The sequence below is a fragment of the Mustela erminea genome, chromosome 4, assembly GCF_009829155.1.
Source record: "Mustela erminea isolate mMusErm1 chromosome 4, mMusErm1.Pri, whole genome shotgun sequence".
Lineage (NCBI taxonomy): Eukaryota > Metazoa > Chordata > Mammalia > Carnivora > Mustelidae > Mustela > Mustela erminea.
Genome location: NC_045617.1, coordinates 119,411,676 through 119,432,683, shown reverse-complemented (window position 1 = coordinate 119,432,683; position 21,008 = coordinate 119,411,676). Strand labels below are relative to the sequence as shown.

Here is a 21,008-nt window from a genome sequence, read left to right as displayed (position 1 = left end):
TTTGGGAACTTGGTCATCCCCAGAAAATAAATGAGCTTAGATGGGGCTGGAAGTCACAGGCATCAGAGAGGGACCCAGGCCTGTCACCTTCACTCCAGGTTCTCCAGGCATCCCTCGGGCTCCATCAGCACCTGCTCGGCCCTGGGGTGCAAAGGAAGTGTCAGAGCAAACAGAGGCATCGTCCCCTACACTCTGAGTCCTGTCTCCCACCCACACCCACCACACTCCCACTCACCCTTCGCCCAGCCTTGCCAGGAGGGCCTGTGAGACCTTGAGGTCCTCTGGGGCCCTGGCGAGAGAGAGTCAGGGCAGGGTTAAAGAGCACAGACAGAAAGGGAGGCATTGGATGGGGGGTCAGATGGGTGGGGCTTGTCACCTGAGGTCCTAGGTCTCCTGATTCTCCTTTCAGGCCAGGGCTCCCAGGTTGTCCCTGGGACAGAGAAGAGAGAGCGGCTATGTTGAAGGACACACCCAACAATGACTTCAAAGCACTCCCCAAAAGTAGCAAAATAACTTTTTTTTTAAAGATTTTATTTATTTATTTGAGAGAGAGAGTGAGAGAGCATGAGAGGGGAGAAGGTCAGAGGGAGAAGCAGACTTCCCGTGGAACCGCGAGCCTGATGCGGGACTTGATTCCAGGACTCCGGGATCATGACCTGAGCCAAACTGAGCCACCAACTGAGCCACCAACTGAGCCACCCAGGCACCCCGCAAAATAACTTTTAACTTGGTCCCTTTCCAGAATTATCCATACCCACATACACAAATAAAGAACTCTCTACCCCAATATCAAACAAACTCACCAAGGGTCCAGGGCGGCCTGTGTATCCCATGGGGCCAGGAGGTCCCCGGAGCGCCAGCTAGGGGAGCAAGGGACACGGGAGAGCTGAGGAAGAGGCATCAGGAGAACTCCCTAGCCCAGCACACGCTCCAAATTCAGCTTTCCACTCTTTTTTTTTTTTTTTTTTTTTTTTTTTAAGATTTTACTATTTATTTGACAGAGAGATCACAAGTAGACAGAGAGGCAGGCAGAGGGTGGAGGCAGGGGGAAGCAGGCATCCTGCTGAGCAGAGAGCCCTGAGACCATAACCTGAGCCTTTAAAGGCAGAGGCTTAACGCACTGAGCCACCCAGGTGCCCCTCAGCTTTCCACTCTCAATTCTCATTCCATTGCCTCGTGTTCTCCCCAACCTACCTCCCTTTCAGTCCCAGACCAACCAGACCTTACCTGCCCTACATGTACTCCAACCTACCCTTCCAATTCCTCCTAAAGTCCACTTGCCCTCCATACCCATCCCTTCGCCAACATCCCCTCCAGCCTTACATACCCGTGCCTGCTGCAGAATCGCCTGGGCCTGAGCCTCCTGGGCTGCCACCACAGGGCCCTTGTCACCCCCACCACTGCCAAACCGGAACTGAGGGGTAGAGAGAAAGAAAGGTCTATATTCTCTTCCAGGAAGCTCATGTAACCCTCCCAGTCAAAGGCTTCACCCCGCACTTCTCCCCTTTTCCCAGGTGCAGAGACACCCCCTGGCCCATGCCCTCCTCCAGTGTCTCCCATGGGAGGTTTTCAGATAATCAAGTATAAGTTTTCAGAAACTCTACTTCTGTCTCCCTGCCCCCTGCCCCACTCTCTGTCTTCTTCCTCCAGAAAAACTCTCCTTTGTTTCCAGAGTCCCCGCAATGTGGATTTTCTGCCAAGTTCTAGACAATCCATGTTTGGTTCTGGGTCCTTTAATGAGGCCCTAGTCCATCCACCTCAAAGATCAATCTCTGTGTTGATGGTTTTTCAAGACTCCTCCTTAGCTTTCCTGGTCTTCTGGTTCTTGGTAACAGAACAGTTTCCCCTGCCCCTCCCATTCCAAAGCCCAGAAGACAACTCACTGGAAGCATGAGAGATGTGCCAGGAGGGCCAGGGGCCCCATCCGATCCAGGGAGCCCTGCTCGGCCAGGGGGGCCCTAGAATAGGGAGAAAATGAGGATAGGTGGACAGTTAGGGAATGTTAGGGTCTTGGCATCAGTGTGAAACCCTCTACAGAATAAATATAAACTTCACTGTATCTTTCCTGAACCGTCCTACCCTCATACAGAAAAATAAGGGTGAGATACCAGATTACACCTCTCCCCAATCAGAGCCTGTCCTCTCTTCTGGGTGTTGGGGAGCACACCAACCCCTTGTTCATTAATCAGCCATTTAATGAGGAATTACTTAGCTTGGCACCCCTGTACCCCTGTTGGGTACTAGAGGCTCCTCTGCAGTTCTCTGCACACACATACACACATGCACGCACGCACACACTACTCCCTTACCCTCTCACCAGGGTCTCCAACTGGGCCTGGGTTGCCCTGGATGCCAGGGGGACCAATCAACCCCTGAGGCAAAAAAAAGGTGTGGGTCAGGTATGGGAATTCAGATGGAAGAGGGGTATGTGACTGAGGAGTGGTCTCTACAAAAGAGATTTGAAAATCTGGGAAGCTTTGGAAGGACTCTCCAGAGTTCTGAGAAGGAGGCCTGGGCATATGTGGGGAAGACATAGATGAATGTGTAAGAAGGGTCTCTGAGAAAAGAATGGAGGAGAATGGGTCACAGCTACACTTACCGCAGGGCCTTCTGGGCCAGGAGGCCCCTCTACTAGCATACCCTGTAGAACCAAAGGTCAGAAGTCAGAGGCTACAGTGCTAGCACCCCTACCTTCTTTTCTTCTTCCCCCTGCCTTCAGCTCAGTGACCAACAGTGACTTACAGGTTCCAGCACCGCAGGCTCCCCCTTCTCTCCCTTCAGCCCCCGGGGTCCACGGGCAGCCTGAAGAAGACACACATGTAACCCCCAGTGGGGCCTGTGAGCAGCCAGGACACCAGGACTATTCCCATCCCAACTCCCATCTTCCTTCACTCTCAGATCCTCTGGAGACCTCCCCAACCCTATGTGACTGCCTCTTCACAGACCTCCTAGGTCTTCCAAGGAGACCTCAGAGCTCTCCACCTCCAATTCCCAGCTCCATCTTAGCAAACAAACTTCCTCATTTCCCTGACGACCTCTTTCAGAAAGATCTTCACACACTTCCCAGAATTCCGAACATCCTTAAACTTCCCAAACCTTCTTCTGGAAGACCGTGCCCTATTCTCCAAGCTCCCTTTGACTCCAGGAATCTTTAGAACTTTAAGAAACTATCAGCTACCTCACCCTTACTGCAATCTACCAAATAAGCATCTCTCTAAGATTGTACATTGCTTTTTATCGGGGTTTGAGGGAGAGCATGGATCCATATGAGAGTCTGACATAATCTAAGAAGTCTTTTCTGGGAAAGAGAAAGTATAAGCCCTTATGCACCGAAGTTTTCTTAGAATTTCAAAGGGTTCACAAGTTAAAAACTCTACAGAGGTTAAACACCCATACTCTAAGTACAATTGGAAGGCAGTCAGACCTCATAACTGGTTTTTGGAAAGATACAGCTCTTGGGATATTGCTCAAGCCCCTGAGCAGAACCCCAGTCCCTCTCCCAGCAAGGACACTACATCCCTCCTCTGGCCCTCATTTATACTCCAAGCCCACCAGTTCCTTCTTTTCCACACTTCTCAGATGCCCACCCTCAACACTGGGGCCAGAACCACAATACGGATGGGAAGAATGGAAATCATTCCCCACCCCCCCAACTCTCCCAACAAAGACCTTCAGAATCCACCCCTCCGCCTCCATCCTGACCAAACAGCAATGATGAATTTTCAAACTCTCCCATATCCCATATCAACCCCAAATTTCCAGAAAGCAGCAAAAGGGAAAGGCAGCATAAGGTCAAGGGTGGCAATATTAGAGAAGGAAAGTGTGGGACAAGGCAGCAGGGTAGAGGAGGCAGCTCTAATTGCAAGGCAAGCAAAAGATGAGTGGAATAAACAGGAAATTTCCCAGCTGAGAGGGAGTGGTTGAAGACATGGGAAACAATTAAGGGAGACATTTCAAAGGGACAAACACTTGGAAGCAAGAATGATGCCAGGGCCAAGAAAAATTAAAGATGGCCAAGATGGCTAGAAAATGAACTGGACAAACAGGAAGTGGTTGGACAGACAGGAAGCAGCCAAGAAAAGAAGATCCAGGAAGTGGACCTTCAACAACAACATGGCTACCATGACCAAGAGAAAGAAGTTGTTCACAAAACAGACAAAAAGTGACTCCTGGAAAGGGGATTATGACAACAAAAGGTAATTCTTCCAGAAAACACAGACATCAAGGCTAGTACACACAGGAAGTAGCCATGATAAATATCTAGGCCCACAGTGGAAACTTTATTATTTGGATGACCTGAGACACACAGGAAGTGGCTTATTAGCAAAGGAAATTGTTACAAGACAGCATGAAAAACTAAAGCCAATACATAAATAACTTCCTTTCAGTACAAACTGTCACAGTCACTAAGATGGATGCCATGGCCAAGGAAGACAGGAAAGGATAGACAGGGAGTGACCTGTAGGTTAGAAAACATGACATAGGAAGTTAGATCATTTGGCAGCAACATGGATAGGAAATTGTTTTTACCAAGAAGAAATGATTGAGACAGACTGACAATGGACAAAAAATAGGGGATTATTGGCCAAAAGCTTTATGAAATACAACTTGATTGAGACAGAAAATGGCCAAGAAAGATAGGAAGTGGTTATAGGATTAAAAAAGAAAAAAAAAATCCCAACTGCCCTGGACAGAAGGATCCATGAGTTGTCACAGGGCAAAATATTTGGCAGGGGAAAGCAGAAAGTCATCCTTTCAAGCAACATATACATCTTATGTGAACAGAAAAAGGTGACTCATCAATGGGAGATAGCTTGCAGCCAATAGACAATAATCAGAAACAACAGGAAGCAATTCTTCCAGCTCCCACTGCAGGTCAAGAATGGAAGAGGAGCTCCTTTCACTTACGGCTCCCGAGGGGGCTGTCTCCGCAGACAGGGCAGGGCCAAGTTCCGTCTCCTCACGATAATCGTCCCCATAGCCATAGGTGTAATCGTAGGGCCCTGCTGGGGGGTCTGTGCCACCCTCCCCATATTGCTCTGTCAGGAACCTGTCGGCTGTGGAGGGGACCTGGAGATCTGTCTGTTCCTTCCCGGAGATGGGGAGGGAGAGGGGTAGATGGGGGCATTAGGGCTGAGAGGAGGTTTTCCCTGGACCCGAAGGGTGTGGGGTCTGGCCCAAAGAACTCTGAGGGTAACTGGGACTGGATTTTTTCTCCCAAAGAAAGCAAGGGAAATGGTTGTATAGAAAGGGGAGGGCCATTGAAGGCCCCAAATGAGGAGGCATGCCCCAAAAATGGGCCTGGTGGGAAGAAAAAATGAATTAAAAGAAGGAAGAAGAGTGGCCGGAGGGCTGGACACAGAGTAGACAGTTTGTGGAGATAATGGTAGACAAAGGAGTCCAGAGAATAATCAAAGAAAAGGATATAAAAACAGAACAGAGAAAGTGACAAGATTGGACAGAAGACTCCTGGGAACAGAAATACGATGAAAACCTTTTGATACCAACATGGGGAAGAGGTTGTTCCAGAATCAAAGACTAATGGAAGGAGACATGGACATTGAAAAAAATGGCTGTGCTTAGAAAGACAAGCAGGCCAATAGGTCTGGAGTGACTGGAAGACCACAAATGGATATGACAAAGAGCCCTCCGGCCAGAGGAAGAGTTGATTCACCAAGATGATGTGGGGTAAGGGGAGTGGGTCACAGATGCCCACTGCCCCCAGCTGGCGTGAGGGTGGGGGATGGAGTTACCTCCTCAGGGGGTGGCAAGGGGCTCGATTCCAGTATTCCTTCCTCTTCACCTGGGGTGGGGTCCTAACCCCAAGGAGAAGGGGGAGAAGAGTAATATGGGGTAGAAAGGAAGAAGAGAGGTTAGCAGGAGGGGAGGCAAAGCAGCACCTTGTCCCCCGCTGTGGGCAGTGTCTGTACTGGGGCGGTGGGGGTAATCTCAGATCTTGCAGCCCCTTTGGAGGGGGGACAGTTTGGGGAGAGTAAATCTCCGAGGCCATAGAGGTTTGGGGGCACAGATCTGGATGCCCCAGCTCTACCTGCCGGTAACCGCTTCCTCTGGTCCTGGGGGGGGCCCGGGCAGTGGGGGGAGCTGCCCGCCGAGCTGGGCGTCTGAAGGGGGGAGGCAGGCCCCGCGCTGGGCCGGAACCTCCAATTCGAGAAGGCCTCCGGCCTGGTGAGGGGGGCGCCTGCCGGGCTGCTGACCTCTTGGCAGGTGGGGTAGGCTTTCTGGGAGGGGTCCGACGCCCCCTGGGGGGAGGGGGAGCCCTGCGGCTGGGGCTCGGTGGTCTCTGTAGCAGAGAGACATGGGAGGTAGCAGTGAGGACACTCCCATAATCTAAATAAATGATGTCTCTCCCCAAATGTTAAGAGGGGAGGAAGGTGCCCTAGGAGATGTTTCCAGGGGTGGTGGGAGGAAGGGAAGAAATAAAGGGGTCCCTCAAGTTTACCTGATAATCAGGGGTCGTCCCTGCAGTCATCACATCGTAATAAGGGGTCTCGTAGTCATAGTAGAAAGACTCAGCGGGCTGGGGTTAGGGAAGGGGCAATGGGAATGGTAGGAAGAGGGAGGGGTATAAGAGTGAGTAGAGGGAGAGGAGGGGGTGGTGTGGGGGTTTGGAAATGGGGTAGGAGTTAGGGATAAAAGGAGAGGTTGGGGAGAGGTTGGGGAGAGGTGGGGCCGCGGGTCCCACATGTGGGACAGAAGTAGACATGATTAAGAGATTGACCCTCCAACCTTCAGACCACTGACCCCAGATCATATCTGTCACCTTAACTATCTGGATGCCACCCAATCCATCGTCTCCTTTCCCTCCCTCCCCTCGCCACCACCCAGGCCTTTATTCTGCACCTCCACATGCAGGGGGACAGAGACTGGGGCCCAACACAGAATTCCATAGACCCAGCACTCTTCTGGGATTTTCTCTATCTCCTGCTCCCCTCCCCACTTCTCCTCCTAGGTCTTACTGTCTCAACTTTTCTCCCTGGTTCTGTCTCTCCCCTACTCTGCTTGCCCATCCTCTGTCCCCGCATCTTATCCCACACACACACTGCCCCCCAATCTCTTAATTCAAGGAAGGGATGTGAAACCCAAGGACACAGTTCCAGGAAGACTGGTGGAGGAAAGGAGACACGAGCAGGGGACACAGCTCCCAGCCATGAAGTCTTTCATAGTGACTCTTTTTATTTTTAATTGAAAATAAAAAGGTTGATGAATGAGGACTGGGAAGAGGGAGTGATGGTTGGGAGAGGGAGGCATGGTTAGAGTGGCTCTAGTGGAGTGGGGACAGAAGCCCAAAACAGGATGGGGAGCTCTGGAACATTGGGGGAATTCCCCTGGGGAGGTGTCTGGGTACTTCCCTTCCCTGGAGTGTGCTGTGGTTTGGGGTTCACCCAGCTCCCTCACCTGTCGCTGAGGTTCCTGGTTTTGTGGCCTATGAAGTCTTGATGGCTGCTGTTTTGGAGATCTCTGGGCCCTGTGAGACTGTTGTTTCTGAGGTCTCTCCCTCCAAGCTCCTTCACACTCCAGCTCCTTCTGTTCACAGGACTCGTAGGCAGCTTGCACCCCTGGGGCAATGACAAGCTCCTGGATGTCACCCTGCAAAGACATGGAGGATGAACTTCAAGGGAGGGAGGCAGAGAGAGTTTCAGAGACAGAGGATCGAGTCTGGGATGCAGGGTAAGAGCCAAAACTAGGTAAAAGGACATAATGGGAGAAGGTCATTATCCGCCCTGCCATGTACACAGCCCTTTTCAACTTTCAAAGAACCTTCTCATCCATAATCTCACTGGACCTTCACCACAACTGGAAAATCAGTAGAACAAGGCTATTTATGCCTATTGTTCAAATATTCCAGTCAGGAAAGTTCAGCGTGGCAATGACTGGCTCAAGGTCACTTGTAATTGTAGACTCAGGGAATTCATACATTCCAACTCTAAATCCAACACTGTTTGTCCACCCCCTGTCCTTTGTGGTAATGCATGAACCTTTCCACAAAGTCTTCTGGAAACAGTGGCCAAGTCTTAGTTCTTTGACTTTCCAATAAAAGTAATGATTAGAATTCTCAGGACCTCTAAAAATGGGGGAGAGGGAAGACACTTTTGAATTCGAATGACATTTGTTTGAGCCCACACATGATTCTTTGCATACCCTGCCTTGCATTATTGTTTGGGGTTATTTTCTCATCTTCAAAGAGGAACTGGGAGCTCCTGAGAATAATGGAGACCTTATATTACTCTTCCGTGTTCTCCTTGACACTGGGACAGCAGGTGTTCAAAGAATATGGACTGGCTGGGTGGGTGGATGGTTGGATGGATGGATGGATGGATGGATGGATAGGTCAGTGGGTGAATGAATGGGGCTCAAATGCATGACTGATTGAATGGGAGAGTTGGTGGATGGTGAATGAATGAATGGGAGCATTGGTAGGTAGATAAATGGAGATATGGAGTAGAGGAAAGAAACTGGTAGGCAGAGAGATGAATGGAAGTGAAATATGTGAATGAATGAATGGTAGGATGGAGAGTGAGTGGGTGAGGAGATGGGTGGGTGAGTGAGAGGATGGACGAGTACATGCATATGTACACCTCATATGCATGGGTAGTTGAGCTGGGTGAGATGAGTGAATAAATGGATGGGTTAAAGATGATAGATTGATGGATGAGTGAAGAAAAAAGTGGCTGAGCAGAGAAGATGGACAAGGGATGGATACAAAACCTGGATGCTTGATCGGTGAGTGAGTACGTAAATGGATGGGTGGGTGTTAGATGAGGATATGAATGGGTGGGTGTAGATAAAGAGACTGGTTGAAGGGATGAACAGATAGGTAGACTCATGAAAACTGATAAAGGCAGCTATCCTGCCATATAAGTGGGCACCTAATTCTTCAACAGAGAAAATTAGCCCCAGGGATAGGAAATGCAAATAGAGATTCACGAGGGCTTGAATGAAGGGCTAGGCTCTAAGAAGATGGAGTAGATGGAGTACTAGGGCCAGAAGGGCAATGGGCACAAGATACGGGACAAGCAATCACTCTGTTCTCTATGTTCTGCTTACCTCAAACACTTCTTCATCCAGGATGCGGGCACCAAAGATAATCACTCCATGAGTGTTCAACAATGGGCGAGCACTTCGGGGGAGAGGCCGGGTGACCCGCTTCTTGCAGTCAACTATGAGGGTGACAGACTGGCCCTTCACAGCCACAGCCACACGGTGCCACCTGGTCATGGGCGGGGGGAGTGGGTCAAGTGATTGACTGAGGGTGGACGGAGTCAACAGGGCTGGAGAGCAGTTGATGGAAAGGTTGGAGCCAATGATAATAGTAGCAGTAATCCGAGTGGCTATTTACTGACTAAAGTTTACAATGCACCAGGTACCAGGCAATACTTTCCTCATTTGATTGTCATGATTCTATCATCCCTATAGCCATAGAAACTGAGGCTTTAAAAAGTTCACTTGCCCAAGACATAGACTAGTACTACGTACAAGGATTTAAACACTAAAGCCCAAACCCTGGGCCAGAAGTGTAGGAAGTTTGGGCAATAGGTAGGTGAGGTGAGGCCAAAAGGGTCAGTTGGGGTTCCTAGTTCAGGGAGTGGGGGTTCTGGGGTCAGTGTTCCAAGGAGATGTCCTGAAGGAACAGTCCAGGCAGACCAGAGGAGCAAAGTGACTTACTTGCCATCTGCTAGGCTGAGGCCTCTGAAGACTGGCTGAGCTGGGGGTCGAGGCCGTCCAGTCTGATCTTCATATAGGAAGCGGAATGGTCGGCCAAGCTCCAGGCCCAGCTGTTGGACACCCTGGGCACTGTAGAGAGTCAGGAGGGGAGCCTGGAGGCCAGGGCGGGTCCGGACAGCAGTCAGCAATGAGAAATCTTTGGGAAAACCTCCTGGTACCCGAGAGAGACACAACCAGGTGGAATGAGAGGCAAAAAGAACCATAAAACCTTTCCCTTACCATGTCTGACTCTAGACCCCGCCCCATGGCCTCCCCCAGCTCTCCCTACTCCAGCATGTCACCCATACCTGGGAAGAGCTGGCGGGTGGGTGCACTGAGCTGGGCAGGACGGGATACTCGGTAGGCCACATCAGCTGGACAGATGCCTCTTGCCCTCCGGACGCCATCAGGAAGGGAGGGGAACCTCAGGGCCCGGAGCACATCCACAGGCGGTGTACCTGGGAGAGTCCATGAGGATTAGGAGAAGGGACACACCTTCAGGAGGGCCAAGATATGGGGGCATTTGGGGTCTGGAACTCAGCTTCCTGGAGCTCAAGCTCTCTGAAGGCAAAGGTCACTCCTCCCTTACCTGCCCCCAAATAGACCCTGAACAGATGGGAAACCAGAATCACCTGGAAGAGGGCAGCACTGGCCCTGTATTCAGCTCCACGTAACCCCTGCCCCTCTTGCTCCCAGGGTGTCTTGCTCAGTCTCTCCTGATCTCTGTCTTTCAACCTACGGATGGATCTCTCTCCACCATTTCCCCTTCTCTGTCTCTCTCACTCTTCCTTTCTCTACATCTGTTTATCTTCCTGTCTCCCTGTCTCTTCTGTCTTCTTCCACCTCCCTCCCACTCCTTCTATGTTTTTTTCTCCCCCTTATTTGTCCCTCTCTCACTCCCTTTCCATATCTCTGGGTCTCTGGGTCTCTGGCCTTTTTCCCGTATCTCCAGCACAAACAACATCTGGGCAATCGATCATTCTGGGCACAGGAGGTGCGGGCGGGGGGGGGGGCAGCACTTGGGAGGGAGCAGAGAGGCAGATCTATGTGGATGGGGCTCCAAGCTGCTTCAGTGCCTGCGTTTGGGGAGGTGCGCACAACTCTGACCATGCTGAGGATGGAGATAGCAGAAAGAGCCACCCCAGGAACCTGTGCCCCTGGCTCGGGAGATGGGCTGTGAAGCCGGGGGTGTGTGTGGGGGGGGGGGGAGCTGCCATGAGGAGCGGAGCAGGTCCAGGGCCCAGAGCCACACATCTGTTGATCCCATCAGAGTCCCTGCCCAAAACCCGGGCAAGCTCCCCGCACCTGGAACTTCAACCCTGCCCCACTACCCCCACCTCTTGGATCCAAAGATTTGAGACCCAGGCCATCCCCTCTATCCATCTAGAATTCAGCTTCCTCAGGCTCAAACTCCCTGGAAGACAAAGGTCACCTTTCCTTCACTTGCTCCCCAGTACACACACTCCTCATGCCATCAGTTCCAGATTGGAAAAATCCCAAAGAAAGTCCAGCAAAATTTTCACAGAAGCATGGGGCAGGGCAGGGGCCAGAGCGATCAGGAGAGCAGAGCTGGGTGGGGTGGGTGAGGTGGGGCGGACAGGCAGAGAAAAGGCCCTTTGAGTCCAGGAGCCGGGAAACCACGGCCTTGCCCTCCCCTTCACCACCCCCCCTTGCCCGAGCCTGGCCCCTGAGTGTGGCAGCTCCGCAAACACCAACACACAAGGGCCGCTTTGAGAGAGGAAGGTGAGTGAGACAGAGACACAGAGACTCACAGAGACCCCAGGCCAAGGAGACCTCTGAGGCCCCCTACCTTTCACCAAACCCCACAGGAGAATAGTTGCATCCTATAGACAACCTACCCACAGGTCTGCCCACCTCAGGCCACATATGTGCCCACTGACTCTGGCCTCGGTCTGCCCCACAGGCTCCTCTCAGGCAGCCCCATCACCCCACCTACCCTCTACCTTTGGTCCCCGAATACCCCCACTTTTTTTTACTCCTATGAATTCCACACCAGCCCATTTCCCTATAGAGTCCCATCTCTAGCCACTCAGCCCCAAAATAAAAGACAGTCATCTTAACCATCCCCCATCTCCATCCTAGAGGATTCCTTTCCTCCTTGAAAAAGGCTCCAAGAGTCCACAGACATGGCACACTTCCATTTCCTGTCCCTCAGCCTCATGCTCCTCGCATCATGGAAGTTCCTCTTTCTGTGATCTAATCTAAATCCTTTATGCTGCTCTTCTGACCATTTTCTCTCCAGAACGAAGAAGAAATGAATAGTAGAGTTATATGCAAATCAGCCTTCAGTGTTGCCAGGAGTGGGAGGCTTGTTCCTGCCTGCCCAGAACCCAGGTACTCCCAGCCCCCTCCTCTCCGGCATCAAATCCCTTTCCTAGGCGCCAGGACTTCTGGATCCTGGGAAAAAGAAGGAAAAGATTGGGGTTGTGGACACCAGGGTCCCAGGGGAGCCCCGCTGGCCAGAGGGGGAGGGGTGGGGCAGGAATGCAAAGAGTTGGCTCCTGCCTCAGACACCTGATCCCAGCCTGTCCAGCGGCCGTCCTGTTGGCAGCCAGCCCCAGTGCTCCCCAGAGCCAGCCGCGTGGCAGCATCGAGGGCACAGGGAGGGGGAAGGGGATGCTGTCCGGGAAGCCAGTGGGACAAATAGTCCAGGGTTCCCTTCTTTCTCTACCTACTAGGCTCTGCACTGACCCACAGATGCTCCCCTCTCACCCCAGACATATAGGTAGAAAAGCCTAGAAGACATACACACAATGCTCACCCATCAATACTGACATCTGCCTCCCCACCCCAGCATCTGCAGGACCTGGGCACACCTTCGGCTCTCCCTGGAGAACCCCCAGCACCCAGTCCCATTCTTTAAGGTGAGACTTCATCTTTCAGCCTTACCTGCCCTCTCCCAGTCCCTACAAGGAAGCAAAGAGATTCCCCCTACCTTGGTTCCCAGGGACCCAGGTGACCTGCCCTCCACCCAGGGCCCTTAGCCACCCAAATCCCCTTCTTGGATTTAGAAGCTCTGCCCTAGGCATCAGCTGTCCCCTACCCAGGGGGATACTGAGAGCTGGAGCCTGACTCCGAGGACGCAGGCGTCAGGGACTCCTCTTACCTGCCCTGGCGGGGACCGCGCTAAGCCCCAGCACTAGCGGTACCAGCAGGAGGAGGCGATGGCAGCGGCTGCATCGCTCCATGGCTGGCGACCCGAACACCGGGTCCCAGGGACCTACGGGCGGCCAGAGGCGCAGAACGCCCCAAAGCTGACAAGAGAGAATAAGCAGGCTCTGAGCCTCGGACGTTGGGGTCCCGCGGAGGTCAGGGGCTGTCGGGTAGCGACAGCTCTCAGCGGCCCACCTCCATGCAACCGGGCGCCCGTAGGGGCTCTGGCGCCACTCCTTCCTCGGTGGCCGCCGCTCCTGTGTGTCCCCGGCCACCCCGGCGGCCCAGAGCCCCCACCCCGCCCCCGCCCCCGTCCCAGCCCAGCCCAGCCCCCGCCTCCAGCCGCCCGCCCACAGCCACCGAGGGGAAACCCCACCCTCGGTCTCCACCTGGTTGGGGGTGGGAGGACGGGAGCCCTCCTTCGCTGATCCTCGGACTGCTCTCCCCTGCTCCTTGCAGACTGAATGGCCTGTACCCAAGACTACCTTTTCGGGAATCCCGGTATCTCTTCCCTTGCCGCTTCCTTTTCTAGGCCTCAGGGGTCCAGTCAAAGCCCCCACCCCAACTCCCTCCCACCTGGGGGCCCAGAGCCCCTTTTCAGCTGTCCTGGGAGGGACTTAGGGCACAGTGGGAGGGGAGAGGCGGGCCTGGGGGGGGGGTCTCTACCTCCCCCCCATCAGGTCTCCATAATTACTTCCCCTCGCCCCGCCCAGTGTAATTACAGAGCCGGCCTGGGGCGGGGGTATTTATAGACTAGGCTATAGATAGCGACTGGGAACCTGCTACCCGACGGCTGCAAGGGGCGGGGCGGGGGGGGGCAGGTGGTTACACGGCAGGCAGAGGGACCTGGCGTGGGGGCAGATACCGCCAGAGACTGGACAGCCCGACACACGCAGGCTAATCAGGTCCAAGGAGATGAAAACGGGGGCGGGGGGAGGTCAGGGAATCCGGAAGCCCAGGTGGCAAGGGACCCAGCGGGGAGATGAAGGGGCCGTCGAAGCTCGTTGGAAGAGCGCAGGGAAACAGGGTTACTCAGGGACGAGAGGCCGCCTCTGGGCGAGCAAGGACGGAGGAGGCCAGAGCGCTCAGCGCCCGGTGAGCCCCCACGGACGGGCACGGCGCCCGGTCTGCCCGGAGCCCGCGGTGCGGCGAGAGAAGACAGGAGCGAGCTCAGGCGCCGCCGCCCACTGGCGCTAGGAGGGCGCAAGCGAACAAGGCGCCTTTGAAAATCAGCCGCCCCCCTCTTCCTCCTCCAGCCGGCCCCGCCCCCAGGCTGGCACACCCTCTTCCCCCCTCCCCGACAAAGCGCGCCTTGTGTCCCCCACCCTGTGCTCGCCTCTCGGGCCCCAGGGAACCTCGGCGGCGGCGTCAAGGGAGCTCGACCGAAGCTCCCGACCGGATAACCCCTCACGCGCACGGCCAATACAGTTACCTCAGTCCAGAAAACAGCGATTTAATTTGAAAGCTATTTTATGTGTGAGTGAAAGAGAAGGGAAAGGAACCCCAGAGAGAAGAGCTGCAGGGCAAAAGTCATGCAGCCCCAGCAGGCCATCTCTGCAGGCTGACCATCCCCCCTCAATTCTCAGGCCAGGGTCTTGTGTCCCCCAGGCCACACTGTGTGTGCCCAGGTCTGGGGGAGGGCTGTGAAGGAAAGGGCCTGAGGACTACTCACCAAACCATCCCCACCCCACCCTGCCAGCACACCCCAGGCCCCTTCCCCTAGTTAGACAAGAAACTGTGGGGGAAGGCGTTGGGAAGGCCAGTGCTTGAAGGGCCCTGGGGACAGACCATCTCCAGGGCCCACCCTTTCCCAAACACCACCTCCACCACTGGCATTTCTTAGTCAACCTGGGAAAGTACAGTACTTCTTTGAGTCTAACTGCAAGTCTCTATCCTCAGAGGAAATTAAAAATAGCAGATGGGTTCCTACATCTCCACCCACCCCTTAACCACCACCATCTTTTTATTTTTCAGTCTGATTGCAGCAGGAGGTGAAGTGTAAGAAGGACTCTGGACAGGAGACAGTGACAGGGCCCCTCCCTCTTCCAGAGTAGCCCCCACCTGCCAGAGCACTACTCCCATGTCCACCAGTTTGGGGGGCCTGCCCCCCGATATCCGTCTCTGAACGAATTCCCATTTTCTCTCTTCGCATGGGTAGCTAAGTGAGGCAAGATGAGAAGGAAGCAAGGTCCTGTGAGCAAGGCCAGTGCTTTGTGCTGGGGGAAGGAGAGATCGTTCCAGGCAGGGGGTGAGAAATCACCCCAAATCGTGGCAGACCCAGACAAATTCAGAGACTCAAGGCCACTGAAGGGAGAGGTCCAGCCCTCACAAGGATCTGGAGTCCCCTCTGACTTGGGATATCACGCAAACCCCCTGGAGAGTTTATGGATCCTCTTGGAGGTCTCAGCTGTGCCCTCTACACCTCACCCCACCAAGATTCTAGGGCATGGCCCCTCCCCACCATGCCCCAAGGCCAGAGTCCCCCTCGGATGCGTACTCCTCAGGTGAGGAGCACCACATTTGGGTCTGGGCTCAGGCCAGCTGGTGGGGAGCCTCAAGCATCTCCATGAGGAAGGTGTCAATGGGGGTGTCTCCAATGAGCTTGAAGAAAAACAGATGCTCTAGACACTTAAGGCCGATGGACCTGAGGGCAGGAAGACGTAGCAGCAGCTTGGCAAACCTGAGGGAGAGGCAGGAGAAGATAGCTGGAACCACATGTGCCCTGAACACACCCTCATGGCACCCAACCCCTCACCCCCACAGCTCTTTCTCACCGTCCCTGCTGCTCAGGGTACTTCTGCTTGCAATAGGTCTCCAGTGATGCGTACACTTTCTCCCGCAGAACCTCCACCTCGCTAGGATTGGAGAGGCCCTTGGCATCTGGGATGGCAGGGAAAAGAGGGCGAAGAAGAAGGAAAACAAATCAAGTCAGAACAAATGTGGAGATGCAGCCCACACAATGTCCCTTCTGGGCCCCACCTACTGGCCCTTTACCAGATGCCTGGCAAGGGAAGCAGGGCAAGTTATGGAATGGGGTCAAATGGGAGCGTATCAGTGGATGTGGGTTTTTCTTGGTCAGCTGGGAGATTGCCGGGTTGAGGGGAATAGCTGGGTAACTTAGGAGTCTCTGGAGAAGAGGAGGCTCCAAGGTTGCCTTGGTCTTGAGAGATAGGGGTGATCCTCCTCTTACCTGGATTGAACAGAATGATTGCCCTCAGGCAGCCAAGCTCTGTCTTGTCCATCCTCATGTCACGCATTTTGGACACTAGCTCTGTCAGCACCCTGGAGAGGGACCTGCAGGTCACTCAAAGGTCACAGCTCAGCCAGCCTTGGACACGGACCAGCCTATAGCCCCACCCCCTCTACCTACAGGCCAGCCCAGCCGAGGGCCACTGACCGATCGAAGATGGCTCCCACGCCTGCAGAATGGGCAGAGTTGCGGTGCACATGAAGACCTGTGGCGAGGAGGATGCCATCTCGGACATCAATGGATCGGTGGGAGAAGGAAGCAATGAGGAGCTCATTCCAGCCTGGGTTGGGGCAGCAAGGGTCAGGAGCCAGAGATCAGACCATGGGATTCAAAGCATATCAGGGGAAGAGAAGAAGAAGTGGTGAGGTCAATGAACTTGGGCCCCGTGGTATATAAGTATGCACTGGGGTCACTGAAGGTCAGAAGTTGAAGTAGGGGTCATATGTCAAGAGCTCAGGGGGATCCAAGGTCACTGACCTGCCCGGAGCAATATGACCTGGTCATCCAGAGGCAAGGAGGAAAAGTGTGGGATCCTCTTCGCCCACTCAACAAGCGTGAATAGCTGTTTGTCAGCTGCCTGACAGATGTTAGTCACAGGGTCATTTGGCTGCGGGGGATGGGGGGTAAGAGTTATGGAAGGTCTGGAGGTACAGTGGAAGCCCCCCTTGTAAGAGGTTTCTGACAACACCTCCTTAAAGGAGTCTCCCTTCAAAACCATCTGAACCAATCCTTGTAAGTCAGGCTTCTCCTCTGGCATTCGTGAAAACAATTATGCATTTAGAACTTGCCTGTGGTTCCACCACTGGGTTGTTTTGGGATGGGGACAGAGAAAACTATCACACCCACCTCGGATGTTTGAGAGACCTTGTTTGGCAGCACTTCCAGTCCCAGGCAGTTTTGGAGGGGAGGGTTGGGAGGGAAAGGGAGAGGAGAGGGAAACAGAACCAACCTAGACTCCCACCCCCCCCCAATCAGGAAAGAGACTGGATTGACCCCATCACTCACGCTGCTGCCGCTACCCCCGGTTCCCCCAGGACCCTCAACGCCCTGGTCACTCTTCTGCTCCACAGCAAGCTCTGCCTCCAGGATCCTGTCCACAGGCATCTCCTCGGGGGCTCCCCCAGCCCCTTCCCCATCCCCGTCCTTGTCCTTCCCCCGCTGACGCTCCTCCTGTACCGCTGGGGATGGGAAGAGGAGGAAAGGAAAAAGGGGAAAGTCAATAGTCAGCGGTAAGGGGTTCTGAAATGTCCTTAGGGCCTTATCAAGGTTCTCATGGCCCTTAGAAAATACTTATAGGAATTGGGGAAGTCACTAGCAACAGGGGACCAGAGGCAGTCTGGAAGCTGGGGTTATAAAAGGGCAGATAAATAAACCAAGGAGGAGGACGGGAAGGGATGGTAAAGGATTAGGGAGAAAGTGAACATTTAAACTGAGGACCAACTACATGCTAAAAAATATGAAAACACATTTTAATATTCCCCCAATTATTGTGAGAATCCTGTGAGCTCTTATCCCTGTTATTAAAGATGAAGATCGTAGGACTTGGAGAGTTAGATAGCTTGTCTAAGTTCACATAATACACAGTAAGTCATCCATCTAAATCCATGTGTGCCTGACTGCAAATCTGACGCTCTTCTGATTCAACTAAGAGGCAGTGAAAGGATCACTGGCCTGGGTCTTCAAGGATGGGTTCTGATCCCCACTTTGTCACATGACCTTAGGAAAACCAGGCCTCAGGCTCATCTTCTCTAAAAGGAGGGATTTGACCAAGATACTCCAAAGTATCTGAAAATTCAAGAATCACACTTAAGAAGATAAAGAAAAGGAAGGCAGCCCTGAGGTCTTCAGTAAAGTCTATAACTTAAGAGAGTAGAGTCCCAGACTTTGGAGGAAGAACCATAGATAAGCAACCACTGTATCAAGGAGGAGGGACTATTCAGGTAACTGAAGGGGAGACAGAGAAGCCCATTGTGGCTCAGGAAGTGTTAGCCTACCCTAGCAGGAGGGAGGGGAGGCGTCAAAGGAGCAGGCAACAGAGGAGTACCCCCTTTAAGAAGGAAACTCAGGGACTAGAGCTGATGAGGGGAGAGAGAAATCAAACATCGCCCTCTAGAGGAGGAGAGAGAACAGTCCAGTCCTCCTGAGAAGTATAGTCTCAGGTTTTCTGCAGCCTCCCTCCACCTCCTCCCTCCTTTCCCATAAGGTAGCCCAGAAAGCTTGGCTGATGCAGGCCCTTACCCTCTCTCTTCATGCCGGTGGCCAGGCACTTCTGATAGCGGCAGTACTGACAGCGGTTTCGCTGGCGCTTGTCCACGGTGCAGTCCTTGTTGTCCCGGCACGAGTAGGTCAGGTCCTTACGGATGGTGCGCTTGAAGAAGCCTTTGCAGCCCTCACAGCTGTAAACCCCATAGTGTTTGCCTAGAAGGCAAGGGGAATAGCACTAACAAGGCTGCACGTAGATACCTCTCCATTAAGTCTCTTGCCAACTTCCCCCCAGCGAACTTAGCTTAAATCTATTGTGTGTTTACCAAATCCAGAGAAGGAGGACCCAGACATGAGGGTTCTCCTCATTGTTCACTGTTCAAAACCCTATACCAACCTCTTCTTTCCTCTGACCATCCCCCATCCCATATTTGAGCTTCAGGTCCCTTACCTATCACCAGGCTTCCCCCCACCCACCTGCTGCAGTGCAACCCCATGAGCCCCTGGGAATCCCACAAGTTATGGTAAATGTCAGACACTCTCTTTCTTCCTCTCTGGTCATCCTCTGAGCCCCATACCTGAGCTTCGGTCCCCGCAGATTGCACATAGCCGTTTGCCAGCCCCAGGGCCACCTGGAGGGGGTGGACAGTGCAGTCCCCGAACCCCTAAGACTGGGGGCTTCACATCTTCAGGTGGGCCAGACCCACCCCCAGGGAGCGACACTGTTGAGTTAATCTGGGATAGGGGGAAATAGGGAAGTCACAGGGAGACTCATTGGGAAGGAGAATCTCTCAGAGGTCATGGAAATCATCCCTTACCATCTAGGCAGGGCCCTGCATTGCACATTACAGAGGACATTATTTACACTGCAGTCTACGTGAAGGGGAACCCCTGGAGCACAACCCCAAAGACATTAGACATACAATTCTCCCTGAAATTGTGCAATACAGGGGCCCTGAAGGGCAAGTATCTCAGGATGGCAGATGGGACAAAAAAGGCAAAAAACCCTGATAAATGAAAGGGACATCAGAATATCAAGGTTCTTTTACAGGGCTGGGGAGGAAGCATGCACTGAAAGATCAGTCACCTCGGGAAGGGCAAGGGGTCTCACAAGGACCACAGGCCTGCCAGGATTAGAGGACTGGAAGGTCAGTGGGCCATGGGGAAGTTCACACAAGGATCTGGGGTCACAAGGAAAACAAGGAAATGAAAGTGGAGAGGCAGTCAGTGAGCCATGACCTCTCACCTGGGGACTGCTGACAGGCCCGGAGAATCCTGGGGGAGCTGGAGGGGGCAGACCAGGGGACCCCATGGAAGAGCTGATGACAGGGAAAGGGGAGCCCAGTGGGGGAGGTGGCATCGGGGGCGGGGGTGGGGCCCCAGAGCCTCCAAGGGAGGAGGCTGCTGAAGGGGGTAGGGGTAGCCCAGGAGGAGAAGAGGGAGGGGCCCCCTGGGGAAGGGGATTTGGGGAGGAACTGTCTGGGCTTCGGGAGTCTGAGGGAGGGGTACACACAGGCACAGAGACAGACAGACAGAAAGACAAAAAAGAGAAAATGAGTCTTAGATCATCCAGTTGGAGACTTTAATTCTCTAATCCCCCACCGCACCCCACCCCAACCCATTCCACTCATCCTCATGTCCAGAAACACCCTGTTGTCAAACAACAGTTTAACTCCTAATTGTGGTGAGAGGAGGGGGTTGACAAAAGACAGGCTAGATCAAGCGAGGGAGAATTCCACGCAATGCATTTGGTCACCCCAAGCCAGACATGTCTTATGTGGGTGGGGCAGCACGTGGGGTGGAACTGACGGCCCCTCCATTCCCAGCTTGTAGCCGGACTGTACAAGGAAAAGAGGCGGAAGAGACCCCTCCTAGGACGCAGGATCTGCCTTCAAACGTCCAGAGTCCCCAAACTCAAGGACTCGTGTCCCCGCCCCGGACCTCCAGATTGCAGGGCCTCAAACAACCAAAGCTGGGAGGGCGGAAGCTTCCCCCTCCCCGCCCCGCCCCGGGGGGGAGGGCGCTAAGGCCCCCGGGAGGGTGGGGACGCATGTTTACAAACAAGGGGGCGGGAGCGCCAGGGAAAGCGCGCCAGGGGACGGGGGGGAGGGGTCGCAGATAACGCGGTCACTGGTTCGCCTGTCCGTCCGCTAGGACACTCACCCCGCCCGCTGTCGCCCATCCCGTCCCGTCCAGCCTCCCCCGGCTCCGGCTCCGGGGTTTGTTGTTCTCCGGCTGCTGCCGCCGCCGCCGCCGCTGCGGGATCCAGCCAGGGCCGTCGCCGCCGCCACCGGGAGGCGACCCCACAATGCATTTCTTTTCGCACCCCCACCGGCCCACACTGCCCTGCGGCATGCCGCTCGGGGAGGAAGGGCGGGCGAGCAGCCCAAGACATGATTCTTGGCTGAGTGCAAGGATACCAAAGAGGTACCAGGGATTCCCAAGTATTGACCAGGGGACTAGCTGAGCACGAGGAAGCCCCAGAGGAAAAGACTCTGGGCTAAACCGGGTCAAATTAAGCGCTTCGCTCTGCTCTGTACCAAAATGACAGCACCGACATGGCAGCCATCTTGGTATAGACGGGAAGTCTCCGCGCTAGTTCCCGCCCCCTCGTCTAGTTGGAAACGGAGGAGGCGGTCTCCTCGGCCCTGTTAGCCGG

At 53.9% G+C, this 21,008-nt stretch overlaps 2 protein-coding genes across 8 annotated transcripts in view; both read right to left on the bottom strand.

The window, feature by feature from the left end:
• Nucleotides 1–14,120, bottom strand: part of COL11A2 (collagen type XI alpha 2 chain) — a 30,440-nt gene extending 16,320 nt beyond the window's left edge. Inside the window, exons 1-18 of one of the 6 annotated variants that reach the window (XM_032340681.1) lie at nucleotides 13,287–14,120; nucleotides 12,851–12,998; nucleotides 10,032–10,181; nucleotides 9,685–9,895; nucleotides 9,067–9,229; nucleotides 7,417–7,608; nucleotides 6,461–6,538; nucleotides 5,754–5,816; nucleotides 4,909–5,088; nucleotides 2,743–2,802; nucleotides 2,600–2,641; nucleotides 2,310–2,372; nucleotides 1,884–1,958; nucleotides 1,328–1,414; nucleotides 804–860; nucleotides 377–430; nucleotides 236–289; nucleotides 88–141 (exon numbers count right to left, since the gene is read on the bottom strand). In XM_032340681.1, coding sequence (XP_032196572.1) covers nucleotides 88–141; nucleotides 236–289; nucleotides 377–430; nucleotides 804–860; nucleotides 1,328–1,414; nucleotides 1,884–1,958; nucleotides 2,310–2,372; nucleotides 2,600–2,641; nucleotides 2,743–2,802; nucleotides 4,909–5,088; nucleotides 5,754–5,816; nucleotides 6,461–6,538; nucleotides 7,417–7,608; nucleotides 9,067–9,229; nucleotides 9,685–9,895; nucleotides 10,032–10,181; nucleotides 12,851–12,932 — 1,665 coding nt within the window. In that variant the 5' untranslated portion in view covers nucleotides 12,933–12,998; nucleotides 13,287–14,120. Of the gene's footprint in view, nucleotides 1–87; nucleotides 142–235; nucleotides 290–376; nucleotides 431–803; nucleotides 861–1,327; nucleotides 1,415–1,883; nucleotides 1,959–2,309; nucleotides 2,373–2,599; nucleotides 2,642–2,742; nucleotides 2,803–4,908; nucleotides 5,089–5,753; nucleotides 5,817–6,460; nucleotides 6,539–7,416; nucleotides 7,609–9,066; nucleotides 9,230–9,684; nucleotides 9,896–10,031; nucleotides 10,182–11,060; nucleotides 12,758–12,850; nucleotides 12,999–13,092; nucleotides 13,196–13,286 lie in introns of those variants that run through there. The other 5 variants (XM_032340680.1, XM_032340683.1, XM_032340682.1 and 2 more) reach the window with 5 other exon arrangements.
• A 210-nt stretch (nucleotides 14,121–14,330) lies between these two features.
• On the bottom strand, nucleotides 14,331–20,858 carry RXRB (retinoid X receptor beta). Of its 2 annotated transcripts, none has more exons than XM_032340687.1 (10): nucleotides 20,513–20,858; nucleotides 19,596–19,843; nucleotides 18,928–19,084; nucleotides 18,386–18,565; nucleotides 17,153–17,325; nucleotides 16,625–16,754; nucleotides 16,295–16,427; nucleotides 16,088–16,191; nucleotides 15,672–15,777; nucleotides 14,331–15,577 (listed from the first exon to the last, which is right to left on the bottom strand). In XM_032340687.1, exons 1-10 carry the CDS (start codon nucleotides 20,742–20,744, stop codon nucleotides 15,430–15,432), a joined length of 1,611 nt encoding a protein of 536 aa, XP_032196578.1. In that variant the 5' UTR covers nucleotides 20,745–20,858; the 3' UTR covers nucleotides 14,331–15,429. The 2 variants fall into 2 exon arrangements, with proteins under 2 accessions (XP_032196578.1, XP_032196577.1); XM_032340686.1 differs by having other exon boundaries at nucleotides 16,088–16,179; nucleotides 20,513–20,853.
• Nucleotides 20,859–21,008: the final 150 nt, after the last annotated feature.

Coding starts and splice junctions, on each gene's coding strand:
- RXRB (XM_032340687.1), bottom strand. CDS start 20,744: ATGTCTTGGGCTGCTCGCCCGCCCTTCCTCCCCGAGCGGCATGCCGCA. Junction 19,844..20,512: donor GATGGGCGACAGCGGGCGGG/GTGAGTGTCCTA, acceptor CCCCTCCCTCAG/ACTCCCGAAGCCCAGACAGT. Junction 16,428..16,624: donor GGTCATATTGCTCCGGGCAG/GTCAGTGACCTT, acceptor GCCCCAACCCAG/GCTGGAATGAGCTCCTCATT.